We start from the raw sequence: 18,721 nt of genomic DNA, 5'->3' as shown, positions 1-18,721 counted from the left end.
TGTCAATGTACTGTGTCCAGCTCTGGGTGCTCAGCACAGGACACACATGGACCTGCTGGAGAGGGGCCAGAGGAGCCACAGCAATGACCCGAGGCTGGAGCAGCTCTGCTGGGGACAGGCTGAGAGAGCTGGGGTGTTCAGCTGGAGAAGAGAAGCTCTGGGGAGACCATAGTGTGGCCTTTCCGGATTTAAAAGGGGCCTATAAGAAAGATGGGGACAGACTTTTCAGCAGGACCTGTTGTGACAGGATAAGGGGTGATGGTTTAAACTAAAGGAGGGAGATTCAGGCCAGACACAAGGAAGGAATTGTTCCCCTGAGGGTGGTGAGAGCCTGGCCCAGGTTGGCCAGAGAGGTGGTGGCTGAACCATCCCTGGAGACATCCCAGGCCAGGCTGGACGGGGCTCTGAGCACCCTGAGCTGGTGAAGATGTCCCTGTCATGGCAGGGGGGACTGGGGGAGCTGGGGAGGGCCCTTCAACACAAGCTGTTGGATGATTCTATACGAAGAGCCACCACTGAGCAGCAAGCAGTAAATGCCACGACCAGGACACTGAAAAGCACGTGGGATATAGAGAGTTCAGAGTCAGTTGGACCGAGACACTGTACATCACGTGAATTAGAAAAAGAGCAGACACTGATTTAAGGAGCTTGTTTCTTGGGCATTATAGACCAGGGAAAACACAAGAATGCGTTGTGAATTAAGCAGGAGCATAAAGTAGTCTGACGTGTGGTACATTTCCTCTTTGTCAAGAGAAAAGGTCACCTCCATTCAGTCCAAAATTGTGGAAATTATCAGCAGTATTACATGTCAAGTTTAACCTAACTTAACCAGAAGTAAAACCTACAGGAGGACTTTCGGCTTTATTCTTATCAACATAGTTAGGTGGAAATGTTGCAATTTTAAGTTCTGTCTTGCATGCCTTGTATCACAACGAATGCTCTTTTTGGCAGCCGGCTACAGCTTGGAGAAAAGATTACAACGTTCAGGCAGCATCGCTGTCTCTTGGCAATTCTAGAGAACATCTGTTCTTCATTCATATAATAAGCTAGAAGAGGGCACGGAACAGCAGAGAAACTGTTCTTAAAGTTACTTAAAGGTACTTTGTCCCCATCAAAGAACGCAATGGCTCACATTACTGTCAGAGTACAGAGATCAGTGCTGTAAATTCAGACTTCCACACAGGTAAAGCCGAAAAGAGAAGCTGCAACATAAAAGCAACAATTGTAGAACCTGGACATGGGTAAAAGGATGAAAAAGTGCCTTTTTGCTGCCTTTCCTTCAATGTTTGTTCCTGCCTGCAGGTGCCCGGTGGTTTCAGTTGCGCACAGAGAAGCTGGAGGTGAGGAGCCCTTCCCGGCGCAGCGAGCAGCGGCGCCCGCGGGCGCGCGTTACCTGCCCTGCTGCTGGGGCTGCAGGATGTCCAGCAGCAGCTGCTTCACTTCGCTCGGGGACATCTGGTACAGGTCCCTGGCCGGCATGTCCCCAGCGCGGATCTGCAGCTCGTACTTCATCGCGTGGATGATCCACCTGCAGGAAAGGCGGGAACACCTTTACCAATTCAATACAGGACTAACTTTCCATCTTTACTATCAAAGTCCTTATTTTCAAACAAAATGATTTTTTAGCCAGAAACAACTATTTTACTTTGCTCAACAGTTGCTTGCATATTAATTATTTTAGTTTAAGAAATTATATTAGCAATTTGGAACCGTATTTCCAAAGCAACCAAACAAGACAAAAGCTGTGAGGGTACATCCTGGCACTCAGGTAATACTGCTCTACTTTCAAAAACTTCCTTTTCACTGTGCAATTACAACTGAAAATTCTCACAGCTGTAGCAAAGCAGGAGGATGAACGGACCTTCCAGCAATTTGCAGAAGAACATATATCCATTTGTGCAGCACGGTACGTTCCCAGAGATATTACGACCTTTTTCGTTTACTGGACAGAATCCATTATACACACGAATACAAGTAACCGCTGCAAACCTTCCGATTTCAGTCCCTGCTCCCCGCGGGGTGAGGGTGTAGGTTAACACAGCCCGTCTCACCACACACCCAGCTTGCTGAAAGGGATCGTTTGACTTCCCGCCTCCCCAGTGTGACTCCAGGACCTGTGGGATCCACTAAGGAGCTGAGCTGGCTGACAGAACTCACCAAGTGGGTAGAGAACGGGTGTTCTAGTTAGTCTCCTAAAGCAGCTCATAAGAATTCCGCATGATCCGGCTGTTTGGCTGTCAGGACGCACATGAAGTATCACACAAATACTCTCCTACTGCTACTATACTGTGGAATTTACTCAGATTTTGTGTTTGGCATCTGATACAAACCAAAGGGATAAGGGGTTTGGCGCAGTGGGCTGTGCAGCACACTTCTCCTATTTGACCACGTATTCCCCTACATCCCATGTTCATCAAGAGAAACATTCACCTGCCTTTTGATGTTCCAGTTCCTCCTCAGAATTACACTCTGACAGTACCTGCATTTTGATGATGAGTTATAAAAAACATTAAAATGATTTTACATTTAAAAAGACTCCAGGGCTCATGTATAGTTGTAGCCTTTGAAATTCCCTTTGCAGTCTATCACACCTTTCTTTTACTTCTCCCTTTTGAAAATATTTGATTAAATAAAAATATGGCAACAGTAAAGATTTTTTCAGCCTGAGGTATCAGGCTTTGCGAATTATTGAATGAAAATGCTGAATTTTATTCTGCATATTATATAAACACAGTGCTACAGCCTCTCATGTAATATCAAAGATTAACTAATGTGGATACATGTGAAGCAAGGTGACGGAGCATGGAGCTCAGCCTCTCGCCATCTACATCGCTTCAGACCAAGCGCGTGGAACTATTGAAAGGAAAAGAACCTGCTGGGAAATGCTGAGTGTCCCCAGGAGAGCAACTGGTCCCCAGCGCGGCCGCGTTCCGCGCGCGGTTCCCTGCGGTACAGACCGGTTTTGTTTGTGCAAGACAAGTCACTCCTCTGCAGGATTCCCAGTAACCGCCCAGAAATCGGAGACACTGGCCAACCGATTCGGCAGCGCTTTCAATCCGAGCTTTCTGGGACCACTGAGCGAAGGTGCAAGATACAGAAGAACCCTGGGCAACCTGGGCATATCACATTACCCACGACACTATTTCAGTGAGTGAACAGCGTTCTTCTCTTGTTACTGAGATTAACAAACACCGAGGCTGGGGTCACCGATGACTCCAGTGTATGTGTACGGATGTCATTTGCTGGGATTTTCACAGCCAAGAGCGGCCCTGCGGCTGAACCCGCGCTGGGAAGGGGGTTTTACAGCAATGGGGCTGTCAGCTACTTGATCTATTTCAACATAAAGCCCTGAAAACAAATCAATAACAAGACACTAAATCAAATCATTATCAAACTGGAATGGTGTTTCTGGGAGAAGGTTAATTTTGCTCACTGGAGTGGGTGATAACACGGAAATAAAGGAAATTGAATTTCTAGCATTAACCTTGGAAGAAAGGAAAAAGAATTAGCTACAGAGAATGCAGGAGGAAAGGGTAACATGGATCTGGTGAGGTACAGAAAAGGCATTTAAGTGAAAAAGGACAGATGCGCTTGCAATTAAATGTAATACAGGTGATTTGACAAGTTTTTGGTTTTATGGTGAGTGGAATGTACGGCTAAAGCAGAACCATGAATCTTGTGTACGAGAAAAAACGCTGCTGGTATCTCCTGCCAGGGCTGAAACGCTGTATTTTCTCCATGAAAATATATGGCAGACGGAACACTTAAGTTCTAATCATAAAGCACGCTTGTGAATTCTGTAAATCTCAGTCGGGAGCACCTGGCCTCTTCAAAGAAGTGCTTATTCAAATGCATCTGTCTCTTCCAAATGTGAAAAAATCATTAATTTCTGTAGCTAGCAAAGCAAATGCAAGTAGCAGGTGATATGCTAACGCTGCAGCACGCTGGCTGGAGGTCACCTTATCAAACAATGACATACAACGATGTTTTAGACGTGATTCAGGTTGTGGTTCCTAAGCTCTGTGTAGCTCAGCCTGTTTAGCACAGAGCTGGACGACTCGGGAGCCCATGGACAGTTGAGTGTGGTGTGTGTCTGTAACAGGGAGACTTAGTTGTTGTTGGGGGCTAGAGAACAAAAAAGACATGTGTAGCAACCTTCTAGGACAAATCGGGTTTTTCTTTATGGGGGCAGTTAAATCTTTTTGTGCAGAGAACAACGTCTTCATTACGCCCATCAGATACTCGGATTCACTGAGTACAAAGTATACCTTGGCACCTCAAAATATTGTCAGAAAAGCTGAAATGGTAAAACGTTAGAGCTGCAGAAGGTTTTATTACAGACAGACAACAAAGAACAAGCTATCTTTCAGATATTGTGCTGAAACTCTGAAAAGAAATTGTTTAAGTACCTTGGAACACTGTTTCCACAGGATCTGTTGCTGTGGTTGCCAGACTTTTAAGCCTGGTTTAGACGCTCAGCACTTACTAGAAACCACAGATTGCAGCTAGAATTGTATGTTGACTTGGAGGAGAATGGTGTGGTCTCAGGAGGGAATCAAATCCACACTGCATCCTTCCTAGATTCTTGCGTTTCTGCAGTGTGTCCTGCACCCGTTTGCCCCAAACCTACGTGACACAAGTAACTACCAGGTGAGCAAAAACCCTTAACAGGCAAACTTGAGATGAGCTGTGGGACCTGCTTTTGGCACACTCGTTTAAAACAGTCTTCCCAGAAATGTAAAATTGAAGTACAGAAGTTTTGCTGCATCATCTTCTATAAATTGTTCTTGCAATGTAGCAACCACCTCTGCTGAAGTCTGTGTCGGGGTTTAACCCGAGCTGGCAATACAACCACGCAGCCGCTCACTCACCCCAACAGGGGAGAAGTGAAAGGGAGAAACTTGGACTGAGATAAACACAGTTTAATAAAACAACAAAATACTAATACACTACTAGTAAATAGATATAAAAAATAGAAATAAAAGATACTGAAGGCAATTCCCCAGGAACTCCATCCACCCTGAGCCCCAGCCCTGAGCTGCCGATCCAAAAGAGAGAAAAAGGCAGAAAGGCTCAGGGGCCTCTGCAAAATGGCAAAAGGCCAAACGAAACATCCTGATCAAACTCCCCAGAGAGAAAGTGCAAGAGCCCGACTCCTTAAATATGCAGCATGATGCCAATGGGCTGGAACACTCTCATTGCTCAGTCTGGGTGTCCATCCAGCTCTGTCCGTCCGTCCATCCCCTTCCCCGCTGCCTCACACCTGTGGGCAGAGCTCAGAGCGTCCTCAGCTCTCAGACCAGAGCAACTGAAACATTAACCCTGTGCTGGGCTGTTGTCTCTTGTTCTCAAACTAAGTCCAAATAATGAGCGTGCTGGCTATGGAAAAGAAAGGTTTCTAACTGCACAAAGAAAATGAACCCATTTTCAGTCAAACCAGCCTGGTTTGTTCCCTGCAAGAGCAGCAAGAAGCAGGGTGGTTACGCACCCGATGCGGATCTGCAGCATCCCGCTGAACAGCTCGGGCGAGTTGGAGATGATCCAGCCAATGTGTATGACCAGCTCCTGCTGCACCACCGCTTCTCGTTCGTCTTGTAAGTGGCATTTTTCATAGAGGATGTTCTTAATCACTGCTGGGGACAAGGGGTTAGAAATAACCGCTTCCTCTTGGCCAAAAGCACCGAGTGTCACCTACGATACATCAAAAACAATTCAGAAGATACGGACAGGAATAAAAGCACCACAGAAGCAATTCAGACATGAAGCTTTATGAACGCTGCTTTTCTTGTTAAAGTTTCTCAATACAAAAATGATTTTATGCCAGTGACTGATGCTGGTTAATACTGTTAGTTGCATGCTATTAAAACAACAGCATTCACTACAGACCACAGTAAATACGGAATCTATTTTTCCAAATGAAAATGAAGGTATGAGACCACTGCTTTGGGTTCAAAACTGGCTGTTTAACTAGATTTAGATCCTTTTTCATTTCTGACATTTCAGCTGTGAAGCTCACTTAAAATTGAGAATTAAATTAATATATTTGTTTTCTTCTTTCTAACAGCATCCTAAGTTCTAGCCTTCGTTTGAAGAAAATACATTGCTGGTGCTGAATTGCTTAACCACAAAAAAGGAATTTTGTTAAAATTCTGATTTCCTTTAAGCTACTGTCAGTAAAACACTCAAACACTAATTTTTCTCCTATAATAAAAATCATTAGTACAAAGCGATGAGTGAAGGCACGTTAGGAGAGGAGACACAGACACAGCTGTCAGAACAGCACTGTGTGTAGGTAAGTGTGCGCATAGACAAAATCACATAATATTCAATTACTATTATTTGGAAACAACTCTTCATGAGCTTAATGAAAATTATTGTGCTGGGAGGAAAAAAATAGCCCCTCCTTAGGAAAGGAAGAAACACTGACCATTAACTTGGTTTGCAACAGGAAACTGAAATCCCAAACAACTTTCTGCTCCTGTGGTGTCTCAGGCTCCATTACAGGGGCTTGGCTACATCTTCCTTAAGCCTTAAAACGGAGCTTTCTTACCTGACTCCAGCTATTTTTGTGAAATAAGAGGGCATATATATGTAAATTCACAGGAGTTATGTATATCATGCCTCTTCCCTTCTTATGTAGACACTGAACTGTCTTTTCAGTATTGTTCTGCCATTAAATCAAAGTAACTTTATTAGCCCACAGTATACACAAGGATTCAACCTATTTTCTCTGGATTTCTCTTCTTCGGGAACAATTTTTTAAGCCATTGGGTACTTTTAAAAGAAGCATCAGAGGCCTTCAAAATGAAAAAGCCCATTCAATTAGTTTCTCAGTTATCATTCCTTAATACATTTCTGAGGAGCGAGGACTTACCTGCTTGCCCTGCACTAAAACATTAGTAATAGATGGTGCAAGGCTGTCCACTAGTTTACCTAAAAGACTCGCAGCGAAGCGCACAACAGACCTGAGGGCAGAAAACAGAGCAATCCCACTGCACATCACAAGCTCGTTTAATGAATTCACAGACAATCTCGAGTCTGCCGCAGCAGAGCGCAACTCCCACTCACGACACGGAGACGTGACTGATACGGCAGAATTTGGAGTGGATTTTACGTAATCTTCTACGGACTTCCGTGTTTTAGATATAGGTTAATGGATCAACAACCGATTTAGTCAGAACTCATTAAACCGCCAGCTCCATACAAAAGCTTGTTGTTCTTTTCTCAGCATCATCTTCAAGCCAAAGGGGTGAGAAGTGCCAGCTTCTCTTGTGTGACATTCGCATCGTTTGCCAAGGTAAGCTTGGCCATTTTTCGGTCAGAAAGATTTTGCAAGAGAAAGTACAACATGTAACACCAAGGCTTTGTTTGCTTTCTGTGCTGAGGAAACACTCCGCACGTGTCGCACGAAGAGACTGGTGTGAACTGCTGGGTTAACTCAGCTGTAACTGCCAAGAAACATTTTTCATATATCCAGTTGATGGTTAAAGATAGAAATACTTTTAATAATAGTTTCCTGACAAAATACAAACCTAACAGACCCATATCCGAGCTTTTCTAGCACAGGCTTTTAGGCTACTAAGAATGATTTATTCACAGAGATAATGAACGAGTTGAAATCTTTTATAATGTTAGTAAAAAAAGTCAAACAATTGATGTTGATTCCTGTGAAACTGCTATGTGCTTCTTAAGATCAAGAGCAAAGCGTTTCAAAATGCGTTAGCTGATGCCATCAAAATGCAAATAAGCAAAAAAATAATAATAAAGATCTCACTGAGGTCCATTTCAGACTTGTGGGCACTTTACCTGTTTCCCATGTACCAGTAAAGTGGTAATATGTGGGGTTATAGAAGAGGAAAATTTCTGTGCAAATGCGGCACTGTAGCGCAACACCAACCTACACGTATGGCACATGGCAATACGGAAGAGAAACGAGAAACAGTTGACATGTTTTGCTTCTAAAAATACTTTGATTGTTATTCTTTACAAAAAATACCACCAAGGTATTTTGGTTTTACCTTGTTATTGGCAAAGGCCCATTTAACTGTATGAACAGACTAAAATGAGAAATTAGAACCTGGTTTTGCATTTACAGACTCATCTGCCAGGAACAGTCACAGAGAACAGAGTTCAGGATGGGCTCAGCTCATTTCTTCAGTGAAAAGAAATGACATTTCTACTGAGCTTCAGGGCAAAGAGATTAATAAACAATATGTAAGTACCACCCCACTTGCTGGAACCTTTTAAAGTTGTTGTGACCACGTCAGGCTCAAAGCAAATCATTTCGGGCAATAAATAAAGTGTGTAGGTGTATCAACTTAACTCATTTATATCTGATCACCAGCCTTGCTACAGAAAGCTATTGATAATATTTTACCATGCCCTATGTTAGTATTCTTTTGTCACCGTTTGAATGTAACAAGAATCATATATTGGCAATAGCACTCCTAGCACAACCAGCTTATTATTCTTTTATATTTTAAAAGACAAGAGATACTTCTTAATTTTTTTAAAGCATTATAGACCAGATGTTTAGCTGCAATGAACCAATATAATTTTGTCAGGAAAGCTGCCCTCTTTTCTTTCCCCTTAAAGTGCATAAGGATCCAGTTTACATTCTCTATAAACACATTAGGGAAAAAAAACTGGTGTAAACCAAAAGGAACATGATACAAACCAGAGCTTTTTGCTGCCAGCTCGTCTATAGATTCTTTCAATATGTTCAGCAACAGTACCTAAATGCATTTAAAAAAAAAAAAACACGAAACAACAAATACACAAGTAATGATGCACAGGTTTTCATTTAATAGTAATAAGGTAAATTTGATGAGATCAGTTAATTCTGAATCAGCTTTAGTAAGCACTCACCTACTGTGCACATCATCTAAAATGTAGATGCAATCAAGTCCCTGCCATCCAGCTGGATGTTGTTATGCAAGAAGCCCAAGCAGAGCTCACCTACATTCACTGCACGTGCTATGAAGAGACTTGTGATATACCTATTGTTGCAATAGGTCAGGGAAGATCCATTTCTGTACAGATTCGGGCTCTGAAGGTACATCCCAGCCCAGGCAGCCCCTGGAGCTGCAGGCGATGGGTCGGGATGCGGACACCCTGGCCACGGTTTCGCCTCTTTGCTTTGGACAAGGTTTGGAATTGCTCATCTCCGAGTTGTTTTCAGCCTTGTGTATGAGCAATAGACTCTCATTTTTCAGGCGGGGGAGCGTGACAGAGGGATGGGTCACTGCCTGGGGGTTCTGCACAGCAAGTGCCCGGGGACCCCAGTGTGTGCAAGCTCTGGTCATCGGTGTCACAGCTCCCCTGGTGCTGCGGGTCACCGCTGGAAGTGCCACAGGGGTTGTTAGACAGATGTCCGAGGCATCATATTACTGATTGCCGGCTCTCCCGCTGCACCCTGATGTTCTGTGTGCCAGAACCAGAGAAGAGAACGTGTTGTGAATTGTGATGGATCAAAGTAGCATCGTGCTGTACAGACGTGCCCCAGGAAAGAGCGGGCAGGATGGGGAGAGCTCTGCTTCCCACACCAAGCAGGGAGGCCGGGGTTCCCAGGAGCCATGGAGCACTTTAATTACATTAATCAGAACAGATCCCGTTTGTGTGTCAGCCCACAGCTGGTCACAGGGCATCACCCTGTGTACTGACACCTCTCCAGCTGCGCAGGGATCAAATGGGGACCCTGACATTAAAGGTAAAAGCCATGGCAAACTTTCCATAATTTAGACTTGAGCTTCTAGATTTTAAAGTCTCAGGGGCACACAGTGTTTTTCAGGCCAGGCACTTAGTGTGAACAGTAAGTTCATCTCTACCAGCAGCGGCGGAAGGTGACTCACAAGATCAAGGCCTGTGCCTGTCAGCTGGAATGCTCCAGGTTCTCCAGCTTTCAGCTTTCTGTTCTATTGACTGTGCGATTATCTAATGCCAGTCTCAGTCATCTCCAGCCGTAGGAGGACGGGGACTTCTAGTCAGTGACTCAGGCTGTTTAATGCAAGGTGCATATTAAAAAGGTTATCAGCATCTCCCGTTTCGCGTGGGGTGGCACACAGGGCTCTGTACAAGCGAGCTCTGTGAGCTGCTTTGACCTAAGTGGCTTCTAGGGAGTTGTGTATCATCCAGCAAACTTTATCCCACTTTACCTTGTCTTCCATGAAATTTTTAATATAGCTATATAGATATAATATATATTAATGTGGAAATGACAACTCTTCATCATAAGAACTGGCTGTCGTATATGAAGAGGGGGTGAGTTACACCACTTGATGAACAGCTAAGAGAATATTATTTGACCGGAACGTTCCTGCTTTTCTAAGGAGTATCCATGCACACAAAGGCAGCTAATAAGCAGTCCCTGGGAAAAACCCACCTTAACAAGCCTTAGCAGCCTCTTCTGAATAATTTTACATGACTTTAAATCCTGTGCTCTAATATAAAGCCGTATACAAAATTAGAGTAGTGCAAGATTCATGGATATACTGAATTAGTCTGATTACATGAAAGCAAAATAAAAATTCAGTATAAAGCTTCAAATTAAATGTTGCAGACACACAAACTTATCTGTAGTTTCAGTTTTCTATGCAATGTGAAATCCTCTGTTTTCTATATCTATGTATTAAAAATTGCAACCAGATACAGCACTGGCTTACAAACAATTTAAGAGTCCATATATTTAGCAGCTCATTCCCCACCACACTATGAATTTGCATGTCCCATTTAATGCAGAAATTGCTTTAAATGGCAAACAAAACAGCTACATAACTGCATGCATGCATGGCCACTACCCACATTCACTGCACCTCAACAGAGAGCGGCTTCCAGAAACACTCGGAAGAGAGAAACAAAAGAAGCTCTTACCTTCCTTGGTGATAAAATTCGGTCCTTCTCTTTTAAGCAATATACTCGAGAGTAATGCTTGACTTGCTAGGCAATTGCAGTCCTTAAAAAAACAACAATAGAACCACAAATAGCCTTTCAGTGAAGCAAAACCAGAAGAGCCATTAAAAATGTCAAGTAAAACCGACAGGCCTTCTGTGCGCTGCACCCTCAGAACCGCTGCTGGCAGAGGCTTCTCCGGGGCTCACATTTAGTTGTGATCGTTTGGCCTCAGAAATGTTTCCCCATTTTCTACTCTTGGGTCCTGACACTTACAGCAGAAACGCTTGTAAAGGTGTGGTGAACCCAGCAGAGCGCTCTGTGTTCCCACTGAACGCTGGATCTAGAAACAACCACTGGCGCTTTTCTTCTAGATACAGGAAAAATGCCAGACTGGAACTTGCCTTTGGTGTCGTTAAGAAGTTACTGTCTATCAGAGTGAACACCGGCTTTGAAATCTCTTGAATTTTAGTCTAGCAATAAAATACCTCTGCCTGCTTTTACGGGGGCATTGACTGGCAGAAAGTGTGGAAGCCAAGGGTTACAGCAGAAGGACCAGAAAGTTCAGATACAGGACGGGCAACAGGAAGATTCTCTGGGTGTGAAGAGGAACATCAGACATGTCGTGTTACCAGCTGTATTATTAACATTGAACCACGACACTAGTCATGTTCACCTAAGTAGGCTGACGTTACAAAGAATACTGGCACATAATTTCTCATTTCATAAGAATGAAGTTATTTTTATCAAGTTTTCTTACATTAAGTTTCTGCAGGATCTCATATGTTGACTTGTTTCTCCACTCGTTAACATTTACATCGGGTTGCTGCTCTAGTTCAGAAGCATTTGGAGTACTAGACTGTCTCTTGACTTTTGAATGTTTTGGAAGATCCAACTCCTCCAAACTCTTGAACACAGGAGCCCTGGAAAATAAGAGTTTGTTTCTTCATTGTCCAGAAAATATTTTAATTATCAAAACTCCATCATTCTTATTTACACGTAGCCTTACTCTTCTGTTTCAGCGATCCTTAGGAAGTCAAGTTGTTCGACAACTGCTCCAGATATTAATGTCTGAAATGAAAAATTGAAAAGAATATTAAAAGATGCAGAAATGTCCATAACTATGCAGTTGTCTTTTGATGTCAATATGTTGCTGGTGGTTTCCACTGAGAAAGTGGTTTCTTTTACACTTTCAGAGTATTCTTCCCACTGAAGACAGCACAGGTATCTCACACCTGAAATTCAACGTTGCATTTATCTGCTGTAGTCATTACAATTCATTCACTCCACATTATTATGGGTTTCCCATTTATCTACTTCCAGAGGAAAAATATTGTACTGCAGCATTTCAAGACTGCTTTTTGATGGCTCTCATTAACCACAAAAAATTGAGTGTGCATTTTGAACTTTTAAAATCCATTTTCATTGCACACAAGTTGCAGTAAAATATTGATCTGTTACACTGCAGGATGACTGAATATGAAAAACCTGCTTTGCTTTCATTGTGAGTGTCTTTCATTCTTTGAGATGCAGATCTGCTCGAACACATGATGACAATGGAGACAGACAGTAAAGATGAAAATTGGAAAAAGCCAGTAGCCTTCTAAGCATCGACATTTTAAAATGAAATTACATGTTGTATATTTTACAAGAAAAAAGAGGATTCACCCAATTAGAGACACACATTCTACCTCCAGGCACATTTACACATGCGTCTAAATAAAGCAGCTGAAGACAATTGAAAAAGATTGAATACATATTTTGTTGGAATAGATGGATTATTTAAGACAACGCCAGACATTAGACATGTCCCTTGTTCTCCCAAATCCTGCCTCGTATGGAAACGGGGCTGTTTCCAAAATGTGGCAACTGTGCAGTAAAACTGAGACATGCACTCACCTCTACCAGCTACCAATCATTTGTAAGAAGGGTAAACAAAAGAAACAAAAGCTTTGGAAAGCGGTAAAAGAGAAAGGGATGTTAAGAATAAATAAGAGATGCAAGACGATTTCCATTTAACCCAAACCAGTTTTTATATCCTTAGCTTACTGCTGTAACAGGAGTTAAACCTTCAAGCGAACAACCAACATGCTGCAACAAAATCCCAGGTGTTGTACTGGCAGCCGGGGAAGCGAGCACAATGTGTTGTGGATGTGGTGAGCATTTCCCTCTGGAAAAGCAGCAGGCATTCCTGAGGGCCTGTCTAACAGGAACCATTCAATCTGCGGGGGATTCAGCAAGTAACTGTATTTACCGAAGATGTGATAGGGCCCTGTTACACTCGTGATGTTCACTGGAAGTGACTCCTGCACGTGGCCTGACCCGCTCACACCTCACACAGCTGCCTTGTTCTTTTTTTATAAGGTGCCTTAAAGCCAAATGAACATTTGTTTGTAGTTTTACCCTGCACTCTTTTTAATAAGTAACAAATAAAGCTAAGACTAATGACTTTAAAATAACAAATTTATTACTTTTTCTTTTTTAAATTATATTATCTTTTCCAAAGGTCACTGAGTCTGGAAAGGGAAGGTGATGCCCTGATGACTGTAACAGCGTCGTGCTTGAAACAGGGACACATTACATACATCATGACATTTCTCGCCTGCAAATCCATCAGTTTAATCAAACGCAAGGCAAGAAAGTCATTGCAGTTGAATTTAAAAAAAAACCCACAACAGTGCAGACAAATGAATGGCTTTCCATGGACGGTAAATGGCATTAGCTATAGGAATAGGAACTGGTAACAGGAGAGACTGCATGACCTACACCTGACCACTAGAAATACATACGTATTTTAAAGGTTACAAGGATATTTCAAACCCTCGTAACTAAGAGTATTTAATTTACAAATGTCCCAGCTTTTCTAAAGTTCATCGTTTTCTAGGGATCAAGAAGTGATAACTGTGGCTGTGGTCTTCTCTCTTGCAAAAAGAAGCATTCTTCAATAGGTGCAAACTAAGATGAACGACCACACACAGGTATCTAAAACCAGCACTTGATTCAGTCATTTTCACATTTAAATGAAGAATATTCCTGCTTTAACATTAATTCAAACAGCAAAGATGTCAAAACTAGATTTTCTTTCTTGTAAGAATTTTAATATATGTGAAGCACCATTTTCCCCCCTCGTCAATTATCTAATCAAAATAAATCCCTTGGTGCTTGACGTCGGGGATTTATCCTTTGGTGGTAATTTCACAAGTTTGCTGAACACAAAAGCCCTTCTCCCTTCGAAAATCCTCTATGAGGATGATCACTTTGAAAAGACTCATCAAAAGGAATTAAAATAAACCCCTTTTCATTTGAGATAAAACAAAAACTGTACCAAATATCTTGGTCCTTGACTCCTTAATTTTAGGATACTAAACAAAATACTCAGAATTCACATGAACAGCGGAAGTAGTAAAAACATGTGTGTGGAGCCCAGGAGGTGAGAACACAATGTTCAGGACAAACATACCTGGACTCTGTCGACATGAACCTTCACTCCCCCAACCAGCCCCTTTCTGAAGGCGGCCAACATATCCAAGATGGGGTTGAATCTGCTCCCTCTGAAACGGGAAACAGGACTCCAGTCATCTTGCAATTAGGGAATTCCCACACAGCAAATGATGCTTTTATCCCTCTCTACCTTATATTGTCTTCCCGGATCAGCACAACGAAGAGTGGCCGACCGTGCATTTTCCAGTACTGCTTGATGAACTGCAGCGCGTTCTGGTGAGAAAGAACACGAGCGTCACAAAAAAGATACGAGCACAACGCACCAGAACACGCAGGACGAGATATTAGAAGAGCTGTCTCAAAATAACAGCACTGAACAACCCAACCACAGGTTATTATTCTACAGACTCTATTTTTGTGAGTTTCTCACTGGAAAAGTTCAGGTAAATACCTTAATGTCATCAATCAACATCATGACATCCTGAGACATGTAGAAATCGCTTAGATCAAAAATGATCGAGTAGCAAACCACAGTCTTCCCAAGGATTCGGTAAATCTGGTGAGACAGAAAGATTCATTAATCTTTTCTTTAAAATATCTGAAGCACTGAAGTAGGGGAAAAGGATAAAAGGTATTTTGAAACTATCGAAGTACTAGTCAATGCAGAACAGTTGAATTAAAAAATATTCAAGATAAAAACTACATATCTAATTTTAGGCGCTCCTTTATTAGGTGTGCAGATGCAGATTCTGTTGAAGTTAGAGCAGTTCCCCACCATTCCGCCTCTTTTGGCCGAGCATGGCTGGAACTGATGAGCAGGGAACACGACGGTTTCCCAGTGAGACAGAGCACGCACATCACAACAGCAACATGCGTCACAAGAACTTGGAAATAAGATATGTACATAAAATCAAATTACATTACAGTCCCATTTACAATCATTCAGAGCCAAATTCAATGTTTATCTCAAATATTCATCAATAACAAGGATATAAAAATTTCTTGCAACAACCTTTGATGTCCCAAGGCATCCTATGGGCCTGTCCGGTCTGCCAGATAATCCCAGCTTGTCATTGACTCCCAGGTGGAAATAAGCCTGTGGGAAAGAACCACGAAAACTGAGGGCATCAAGACAGACGCCTTTCCAGCGCTCCTGCTGGGTCTCACATCACGCAGAAAACCATGTGTGTTCTGCTTTAATGAGAAAACAACATCTATAAAATGTGGGCATTATTTCTATTATTTTTTTATTTTTATTTTAATGTACTTCTATAAAACAACAATGCAAAAGGTGAGGGAATACGAGACGCCTGGGCAAAGCACCACAGTCCTACCTATCTGCTGTTTCAAAATTCAACTAACACTCCTTGTTTCCCATGTTAAGTCTTATTTTTACCTTCTTACTCCTATTCTTTTTCTAGGCTATATAATTAAAATATTTTTTAAATCTTCAAATTGGTCATTAAAATTATTATTAAAGGATCATTGACATTTGTTGTCTGGCCAGTTTTGCCTGCTGTAATGCTCTTCTGATGCAGAAACAGAAGTAAAATGCTAATACAGGAACTCTTTAAAGATCTTGTATTCTAATTTTAGTAAAGGCCTGCGAAATTAACGCATCATCAACACAAGCACAAGGGAATTATCTCATTATTCATTGCTTGATTCTTATTAGAGTTCAATTATGTATGCCTGGTATTACTTCAACTGATATAATTTTGTAGGACTTGCATATTAAAGAAATAATCTTCATTTGTTACAGTGTGTGAGAAAAACCATAGAAAACCAACTACGTTGTGAGCAAGACAGTATAAATGTATCAGTTAAACCAAACAGAAAGCTGCCACTTTTTCCTTATTTGGGCTGTTTTAGGTGAGGAAGCCCCCATAACTATAGCAGAACTTCAGCACATTCAGAATTTGGAACATTTTCCTAAGCTCAGTTTTTGTTTATGTTACAGAAGGTAACTGAGAAGGAAATGAAAGCGAACATTTGAACAAACATCATACTCAACAGCTTTCTCCTGCTGTCAGCTTGGGGCCTTTGGATAGTGCCCGTGTTTCTGCATTAACACCACGAACTGTTTCAGAAAGGTAATAAACAACATTACCTACATCACCTGTTCATCCAGACCAAGTAACACACTCAGGTGGGAAAAGAGTGGACACATCGCAATGTCAGCAGTTTTAAACAACCAATCTGTACATAACAAAAGCGAAATAATGTGGAAATGTGGAACCCCTTTTTTGTAGTAAATAATGGAAACCAGAAGAATGGCAGTAGACTTTGCAATTTAACACTAAAAGGACCTTCATTTTGCTAGAATGTAAAACTTAAAATGTTTTCTTAATGAAAAAGGAGCTCCGGTAGCATGGTAATGTTGGCTCTTCCCTCGCAGACTCTTTCTCACGTTGTTGTACGGTTTGCTGAAGCAGTGTCATCTCCGGTCAAAGCTCTCCACCTCGACCCGTCACAATCCAGCAACAGCTGAGATTCAGCACAATGGTACCTGAACAAAAGGGCCGTTCCATGCAAGTCCAGCTGCTTCAAGCAGGGGGTTTTTGATTAAAATGCCCTTCAGTTCTGGAATATTAGAGCTGCTCATAACAGGACACGGCTGTGAGAGCAGCCTGGGCTGTTGGGTTGATTTATGAGAGAGATTCAAACCAGAGTGGTCTTTCACACCATCTGTTTCTCTGTCATCTGTTCATGGAGTACTCCGCTATTCTCCTGTACTGTTCCTCCAACACATATGTACCTTTGTCCTTGTCCCTCTTCCATGTTTTCCTCTTCCTCCTCTTTTCTCCCCCTGCCCTAGACTTGGTGGATCTGTTGACATCACCCCAGTTCTGCTTTCAATCCCTAATTTTCCTGGATCAACATCTTGTTTCTTTTCACACTACTTTTCTGGACACGCATCTGTTTGTAAATGTAGAGGTTTAAACTGTTACCATGTGCCATTAGACCAGTTGAAGAGTTTCTAATCAAACACTACTAAGAACTGGATTAGCAAATACTGAGCTCTAACCAGGCAGGTATAACCAATGGCTGTGAGCAGATCCTGTAATAATTAGAATAATACAAAAAGGTAGATAACAAGGTTAAGGAGATACAAGCCTGATAGCTTGATATAAATTCCTATTGTTACAAAGGAAATTTATAGGTAGATAAATAATATTAAACGCAGAATTCCTTACTTTGACAAGTTCTTTTTGAGCCCATATCTGAATTGGTTCCACCTGCTGGGGAGTCTGAGTTTGGATTCCATACGTGTTCAGAAAAACTTGTAAGCTGTGAATGAAATAATGACAAACTTAATGACATATCTCCGAACAGCCTTAGGTTCAACAACTGCATTGGCAGCAGATTCACAAGTAGCAGTATTATATTCTACACGCCCTTGAATACCTCTAGCAAGTTGAACATGTCTATTGTTCAACATTTTCTTAATATATACATTCTTAATAAAAGCAAATACATACCGCTGACTTTCTGCTATCAGGGCCACATGTACTACCAAGTCATTTTCCAAAGGGCCCTAGAAAGTAATGAAAAAAATATTTATTAGCATTGCTAACTAAATATTTTGTCAGATATAGCATGAACAGGGACGGTGTCTATTTAAACGAGACAGCAGTAGGACAGAGTCAGCTTTTTCTGACTCTGAACACACTGAGAGCAGGAGCTGCAGCTCTCACAGCTGCGGGAAGACTGGCCTACCTGTGCTGCTTTGCAAGAAGCTTTTTGCAGAGTTAATAATAAATAAGTTTCTGGTAATTCTTTCTGCTGTTTGGTTTTGTTTCTTGGTGGAGGTGTTTTGTTTTGGCTTGTGTTTTTTTCTTTTAATTAAAAAAAAAAATAGGAAAAACATTTTGCTTCATACAAACAAATCAGAATTAATACAATCAATGTATTTCTTTTATGCCTGATATGACAGAGTGTTTTGATACACGTTTCTGTAAAAAGTGAAATAAATCACCCGTTTGGGTAACCAAGAATATTCACTTTAAAATTACGAAATGATAATTTCAACCCTTTGAAATATTTTGATCAGATAGCTACTTTGCAGTTATATGAAAGATATATTACATTTTACAGCATTTCATTGCATTGTTTGCTACACAGACACACCATGTTTGAAATAAATAATAGTATTTTATGTCAGGAAACCAAGCAAATAGGAATGAATCCAAGGCGCTGGGTCCTGAGCTGGCCGCTCTCCAGCAGCACTGCGTGACCAGCTAAAACTGCGCTGTCGGAGTTATTCCTGGTTCAGCTCTTCTCTGCCAGCCAATGGCGGGAACATCAAGAGAACTAAGAGCAGCGCACATTTTCATCCCTAAAATGCTTTTTATCTGCTTTTGTCTAGAAACTACCAGAACATGGATGACAA

At 41.7% G+C, this 18,721-nt stretch overlaps 1 protein-coding gene across 4 annotated transcripts in view; it reads right to left on the bottom strand.

The window, feature by feature from the left end:
- PHKB (phosphorylase kinase regulatory subunit beta) overlaps window positions 1-18,721 on the bottom strand; it is a 79,099-nt gene that overhangs the window by 7,608 nt on the left and 52,770 nt on the right. For 2 of the 4 annotated variants that reach the window (XM_082062840.1, XM_082062838.1), the window contains 13 exons: window positions 17,811-17,866; window positions 17,526-17,619; window positions 15,341-15,424; window positions 14,780-14,884; window positions 14,519-14,601; window positions 14,348-14,438; window positions 11,897-11,958; window positions 11,648-11,810; window positions 10,870-10,951; window positions 8,678-8,735; window positions 6,875-6,965; window positions 5,489-5,691; window positions 1,394-1,528 (listed from right to left, as the gene is read on the bottom strand). In XM_082062840.1, the coding sequence (XP_081918966.1) occupies window positions 1,394-1,528; window positions 5,489-5,691; window positions 6,875-6,965; window positions 8,678-8,735; window positions 10,870-10,951; window positions 11,648-11,810; window positions 11,897-11,958; window positions 14,348-14,438; window positions 14,519-14,601; window positions 14,780-14,884; window positions 15,341-15,424; window positions 17,526-17,619; window positions 17,811-17,866 (1,307 nt within the window). Of the gene's footprint in view, window positions 1-1,393; window positions 1,529-5,488; window positions 5,692-6,874; window positions 6,966-7,806; window positions 7,898-8,677; window positions 8,736-10,869; window positions 10,952-11,647; window positions 11,811-11,896; window positions 11,959-14,347; window positions 14,439-14,518; window positions 14,602-14,779; window positions 14,885-15,340; window positions 15,425-17,525; window positions 17,620-17,810; window positions 17,867-18,721 lie in introns of all 4 variants that reach the window. The other 2 variants (XM_082062837.1, XM_082062839.1) reach the window with 1 other exon arrangement.

The sequence above is a fragment of the Streptopelia decaocto genome (genome assembly GCF_964273445.1).
Source record: "Streptopelia decaocto genome assembly, chromosome: 11".
NCBI classification, from domain to species: Eukaryota; Metazoa; Chordata; class Aves; order Columbiformes; family Columbidae; genus Streptopelia; species Streptopelia decaocto.
The sequence above is the reverse complement of the archived record's forward strand: the minus strand, read 5'-3'. Positions and strand labels throughout refer to the sequence as shown.